At 53.9% G+C, this 6,587-nt stretch overlaps 1 protein-coding gene across 1 annotated transcript in view; it reads left to right on the top strand.

The window, feature by feature from the left end:
* Window positions 1-13: 13 nt before the first annotated feature.
* The window catches only part of FDXR (ferredoxin reductase), a gene marked incomplete at its 5' end in the record, with an annotated part of 8,735 nt that continues 2,161 nt past the window's right edge, over window positions 14-6,587 (top strand). Inside the window, 7 exon segments of the mRNA XM_009076164.1 lie at window positions 14-154; window positions 1,305-1,400; window positions 2,608-2,730; window positions 3,540-3,653; window positions 4,144-4,245; window positions 5,555-5,662; window positions 5,885-5,969. Coding sequence (XP_009074412.1) covers window positions 14-154; window positions 1,305-1,400; window positions 2,608-2,730; window positions 3,540-3,653; window positions 4,144-4,245; window positions 5,555-5,662; window positions 5,885-5,969 — 769 coding nt within the window.

Here is a 6,587-nt window from a genome sequence, read left to right as displayed (position 1 = left end):
AGGTGGCAGCTCGTGTGTCCTCACACTGTCTCTGTCCTTGTCGCCCGCAGGTCTGCGGCGGGGGTGGTGGCTGTCCTCGCCTGCCCCAGCTCCTCGGATCTGCGTGGTGGGCAGTGGCCCCGCTGGCTTCTACACGGCTCAGCACATCCTCAAGGTACCACGGTGGGATTTGGCCGCGGGTGATGCTCCCCGAGGGAGGCATCTCGGTGCAGCTTGGCTCTCAGGGGACTTGGGGTGGCTTTGTGGGGTTCCAGCCCTGCTCCAGCAAGGTCTGCATTGTTGGAGTGCTGCCTGGGGCAGCTCAGACCCCACAAGGTCCTCCTGGGCCCCTTTGGCTGGGTAGGTACTGCTGCCCCCATCCCTGCCCTGCCCCTGGGCCATCCACACTGGATCCAGGTTGGCTGCTCTGAGTGGTTTTTCTAGAATCAGATAAGCATCAGAGCTCTGCCTTGCTCAGAGCTGTTGCTACCCAGCAGGGATGTCATTAACCATGTGTTAAAGTGAATGTGTGGGACCTGCTCTTCTCCTTCTCCTCCCCTGGCTGAACTCAGACACGTGGGTGATGCTTTTACCTGCCATCTGCAATCGTCTGTGCTCTGGGCAGTCAGGTCTGTCAGGAAATGAGACCTGAGCACAGAACTGGGCTGCTGGCACCCACTAGGGATGCAGCAGCTTAACCCTGTCATTAAACCGTGCTGTGTTGTCTCTGGTATGTGTTGGAAAATAGCTGTTACTAAGCCTCAGGGACAAATTTCAGGGCTGCTTAATCTCTGGGAAGAGGCTGACTCAAAATCCAAGATAACAAAAGCCTTGCAGCCAAACATCTGTCTAAAGCTCTGACCCTGAGGTGACTTAGCCCAGGGGATCTCAGGGCATGGGCACCTCTGCCAGGGGCTGGCAGACAGTCTGGCAGGTCCACCCCCACCCAGCGTGCTGCACTAGATGTTTCCAGGTGGTGTAGTGGTTCTTTGATCAGCCCCCTGGGTACTGGATAACCACCAGGTTAGTGTGGAAGGAAAGCTGAGGGGTGGGTAGGAGGATGGAGCCCCCACAAGATGCACTTGATGGTAGTTGGGGTCACTCTGTGCTACAGTTTGTGATCTGACCTGTCAGTAGCAGGTACAGCATCATCCTGTGCATGGAAGAGTCTGGAAGAGGCTGTTTCTGGCTACAGGATCTTGTTGCAACCCTCCCTCCTGCCCTGTATTTCCCCAGCAGCAGACAAGCATTCTGTGTCCCTCCTGAGCTGCCAGGCTTCTGTGGCCTTTCTGTCTTTGTCTAACCATGACTTTCTCCTCCCACAGCACCATGGTGGGGCCCAGGTGGACATCTATGAGAAGTTACCTGTACCCTTTGGGCTCGTCCGTTTTGGGGTGGCCCCAGACCACCCCGAGGTGAAGGTTGGTGCTGGCTCCTTCCTCTTGCCTGTGCAGCTGAATGCAATGGTAGTGGTGGGTGCAGGTGAGACAGTCACTGTCCTTTGTTGTGCCTCAGGCTCTCTGTGGTGTGAAACTGTCACAGTGGGAAGGTCCAGATCTCCTTGTCCCCACTGAGTGGGCTGATATGGGGCATCTAGTATCAGGGCTGTGGACAGCAGATCAGAAACAGGGCTTGTGATGAAAAGTGCTGCTCCTGGTGCTGGGCAGCCTGGCCTAGAGAGCAAGGCCAAGAAGCACAGATAGGTTTCTTTGTACCAGGACACTTTATGCCAGCAGGATTTTGCCTGCTCATTGCTGTTCATGTCTGCTCAATCCATACCTGCTCTGAGAACACATAGATCTGTTGTTGGAGGTGATGGAGTTGGGCAGTAGGTGCTCACCTGGGCAAGGAGAAGTTAAACCAGGGATTTCACAGCCATTTTCCTTTGCTGTGGGTGTGAGTTGTACCTGGGGGTGTCTGCTGTGTCTGAGCTGAGGCAGAGGTGGTTGGAGGGGTAGGACACAGGTGGTCCAGACACAGCAGAATCTTCTGATAGTTTCCTCTAATCCCTGGAAATCATCAGGCCAAGATGTCTGGAACCCTTTGGGGTGGGAGAGGAGTGGACATAATGAATGTGGGTTTGGGGCAATGTCTGCAGTACTGGTGATATCCATCCTGTCTCCAGGCTGAGTCTGACTGGAGCTGCAGGGGTAGGAGTGGTGGTTTTGCTGTGTAGCCCCAATCAGTCTGGCTATGGATGCCATCCTGTCCTGCATCCTCTCTTGAGGCATTGGGTTTCAGGAGAGGTTGAGATGAGAGGCTGGCAGAAGGGATCTGGTGGGCAGCACCCTCATGGAAGGTGTTGCTGGGGGTCCCTGGCAAGCCTCACCTTTGGGAAGGGGTTTTCCCCTGTAATGGGTTTTACTCTGAGGGGTTGAAGGCACTGAAAGGGTCCACGTATTTTTCTTTCCACAAAGAATGGTGGAGAGAATGCCAAGTCACAGCTGTGCTTATCTCCCTGCAAGTTATCTTTGGCCGTTGATAGATAAAAGAGTCTCAGAATAACTGACTGGGTGAGGGGGTGAAGCATCTCAAGGCTGGAGGGGAGGGAACAGGGATCTCCTGTCAGCAGCAGGCCTTGGCCCCGGCTGTGGCTTGGATGTAACTCTATGTCTCTGCTCTTGACAGAACGTAATCAACACCTTCACGCAGACTGCGCGCTCGGAGCGCTGTGCCTACTACGGGAACGTCACTGTGGGGAGGGACATCACTGTGGCTGAGCTGCAGCAGGCATACCATGCCGTGGTGCTGGTGGGTACCATGGGCTGCCCCAGCACCCCAGAAATCACAGTGGAGGTCTGCAGGGTTATTCCCCACTGGGATTTCAGGAAGAGGGTTTGGGTGGTGCATTTCTGGGTGCCTTATTACCATGGGAAATTCTTCCCAGATGCTCTGAGGCTTGTCCAAAGCCTTGCTGGGAGCATGTCCATCAAGTGCAGGTCTCTGAAACCTCACTGCAAAGGGCAGTGGTTGGGAAATCTCTTCCTTCTGCTGGGCATTTCAGCCCAGCATGGGTTTGTCCATCCTGCTCAGTCTCCAGCTTTTCATGCTCTGCCTTGGCCTGAGGAGGTCAAATTTGGCTTTGGATCCCAGGGGATGGAGTGGATGAAGCCCCTTGTGCTGTGTTTAGCTCTTATCATAGAATCACAGAATGTTAAGGTGTTGGAATGGACCTTAGAGATCATCCAGTGCCAACCCCCTGCCCTGGGAAGAGACATCTCCTGCCAGACCAGGCTGCTCAAGGCTTTATCCAACCTGGCTTTGAACGCTGCCAGGGTCGGTGCAGCCACAGCCTCCCTGGGCAACCTGTGCCAGTGTCTCACCACCCTCACAGGAAAAACTTCTTCCTAATATCTCATCTAAATTTCCCCTCTTCCAGTTTATACCCATTGCTCCATATCCTATCAGTGCAGTTCCTAACAAACTCTTCCATTGAGTATCCCAGCCCTTGGGAAGGGTTGGCAGCTATGCAGTGACCCTGGGAGCAGCTGGGAGATTTGTGTTTTGGTGTCAAACCCTGCACATAGTGACGTCTCTGACCATGTCTGCTCCCTCCTCAGAGTTATGGTGCTGAAGACAATCGTGTCCTGGGGATTCCAGGGGAGAACCTCTCTGGTGTTTACTCGGCCCGAGCATTCGTGGGCTGGTACAATGGGATGCCTGAGAACCGGGCTGTGAGTACAGCAGTGTGTTTCCCTGCCCTTCCTCCCATCCTGCATCCCAACTCAGGCATTCAGCCCCAGATTAAGTCCTGAAAGGCCTGCAATTGGAAAAGATTAGCAGCAACCATGTTAAATCCTTCTTAGATGGTAGAAATGTGAACAATTTGCACATCAGTGAGAGCGGATTAGCTGGCTCTGTACGTGGCAGCACATTTTGGCTGGGCCAGATGGGAACCTGAAGGGGTGATGCTCTGTGTCCTGAGGAGGCTTTTTGTCTGAAACAGCTTCTGCTCCCAGAGATGCCATCGCAGGAAGAACAGGGAGGGGAGTGGCTGTGTCTACCTGGGGAGGAGGCTGGTGTGGATTTTTCTCCATCTGCATCACCTCTCTTTGGGGGAAAAGAGGGATGGAAGAGAATTTGGGTGTTGGGAGCAGGTCTGAGGGCTGAACATCATGCAGGCTGGGTGGATTTGCTCACAGCTGGGTCTTTCTCTCCCTCTAGCTGAAGCCTGACCTGAGCTGTGAGACAGCACTGATTCTGGGTCATGGCAATGTGGCACTGGATATTGCTCGGATCCTGCTGTCCCCACTGCAACTCCTCAGGGTGAGTGACAGGTGCTCTGCACCATGAAGGCAGCCCAGGGCCCAAATTCCCTCCCTGCTGGGTGGGTGCTGCTTCCCACCCATCTCAGCAAAACCTCAGACTTCTCTGTCTTTGAGATCTTTCCCCAGGGAAGGCTGTTGCCTCTTGGGTGCACCCATGAATTCACAGTCCATAGGGAGTGATCCAAAGCTGCCTCTGTGCCTTGAATTGAATGAGCTCTGGATTGCTCTGCTGGTATTTGATAAGTTGGAAATTGAGCCTCATCCCTTCCTTTTCTATGAGAAGCAAAAGAGAAGCCACTTGCCCTCTTCCACCACCAAACTAGAAGCTTCTCTTGGGGTTTGGTTTCTTTCTCCTATAGCTGAGGGCAGCAGCCTGGTTTCTGCAGGTGGCACTGGGCACACTGATGGCTGGTCCAAGCTAGTAGACCTCTCCCCTATAAACAGCTGGGAGCAGGTGTGCAACAGCTGTTCCATACAGCTGCTGCCCCAGATGTTGGCAGGACAAGACCCTTCCCTCTGGAGAAACACCACGAGGTTTGTTACAGCTGTGCAACAGCTTCCTCTATTAATACCTAAACTAAATTTAAAACAAACAAAACTTGGAGGCACTGCCAACCTGGGGCTACAGCCAGCTGGGAGCTGTGCTGCAAAGGACATGGCACTGGAAATATGTGCCAGGGTGGGCAGGCAGTTTTATGTTAAATATATTGGTCTGGAATGGTTTATCCTGGTTACCTGGTGTCCCTCCCATTGTATTCTCTCTGGAAAATATCTTCTTGCCATCTAGATGCATACACACACATGCTTGAAACAGAACACAGGGTTAGTTGCTGCAAGGTGCCAGTGCCAGGTGAGCCCTGGCTATGCTTGTGCTTGTGCTGGTGGTGCCTGGGGCAGGCAGATGGTGGTTTGAGCTGTGATTTGCAGCAGGTTTCATCCACAGCCTCTATGTCCTGAGCTGGGAAGTCACCCAACAGCATCTGCAGGCATGAGAATTGAGATCACTGGGAGGCTTTGCTCCGTTAGCCCCAAGGTTAGCCTGCCTGGGTGGATCCCCTGGGGCAGTCTCACGGGGTGCTGGCTCGTTACCTCTAGTGCATTATGGCCTCGAAAAGAACATTCGGTGATGAGGGACCAGCTGTGCAAATAGCTCTGTGCAAAGGGACATGACTTGTTTTCTGTCCTCACCCAGGCTCTCTGCATTCACAGCCAGCTTTTCTGCTGATTTTTCACCTTCAGAGGCTGTGCCTTCCCCCCAGCTCCCTCCAGATCTGCCCTCGTCCCACTCTGCCGTCTCTGTTTTGCAGAAGACAGATATCACTGACAGCTCCCTGGCAGCTCTCGCCTGCAGCAAGGTGAAGCGTGTCTGGCTGGTTGGGAGGAGGGGACCTCTCCAAGTCGCTTTCACTATCAAGGTGAGGCTGGGGGTGCTGCAGGGCAGATGTTTCCCAGCGTTGAGCCCCAGACTCCCCGTCCCAGGTGGGGAGAGGTGGTTTGGGGATGGGTGTGGAGCCCAGATATCCTCCTTCCTGCACCCATTTCCTGGCTCCTAGCCCAGACTGCTGGGGAAGGGGGCCTGGGGCTGCTGGATGGCCTCTCTGTGCTGGAGGTAACATCTTCCTGCCTGTAATTCCCAGGAGCTGCGGGAGATGATAAACCTGCCTGGTGCCAGAGCTGTTCTGGACCCTGCTGACTTCACTGGCCTCGAAAATGCTGTTAAAGGTGAGGGAAGTGTGCCACGCTCCTCCAGACAGGGACACCTTGGCAGGAGAGCATCCAGGAGTGACCTGGAGAGGCTCAAAATGTGCATCAGAGAAACTCTTGCCCTGTGTTTAATGCACATTGTGTGCAAGCTCTGTGTGACCATGGTGTGTCTCATCTTCAGAGTGCTGGGAGGCACCAAGACAAGGAAACAGCCTGTTTCTCTGTTTGTGCAGCCAGTTTGCTGCTTGGGAGCTGTGCTTACCCTCTGAGTGATGAGGGCAGAAGCTTCAGGAGGGCTGAGGGAACCTTGCAGAGGAGATCCCAAGGCTGTTGATTTAAGAGCTTCCTGTAGAGCTAAAAAGAAAACACTGAGTTCAAGGGTGTCCAGAGACTTGCTCTTCTCCACAGGCTGCTGCCTCTGAGCACCAGCAAGACAGGAAAATTGCAGACTTTGATTTGTGTGTCCCACTGGCCTCAAGCCTCAGGAGCTCTCCTAGTCACTTTGACTTGCAGTTTGTCATCTCAGAGGCTTCAGACTCCCATCAGCATGACAAACTCCAAACGGACACTCACATACCGACACTGCCTTGACGTGGCCTTGGCTCTGTGCTGTGTCCCAAGGGGCTTTTGCTGATT

This window comes from Acanthisitta chloris, unplaced genomic scaffold (genome assembly GCF_000695815.1).
Source record: "Acanthisitta chloris isolate BGI_N310 unplaced genomic scaffold, ASM69581v1 scaffold11276, whole genome shotgun sequence".
NCBI classification, from domain to species: Eukaryota; Metazoa; Chordata; class Aves; order Passeriformes; family Acanthisittidae; genus Acanthisitta; species Acanthisitta chloris.
The sequence above is the reverse complement of the archived record's forward strand: the minus strand, read 5'-3'. Positions and strand labels throughout refer to the sequence as shown.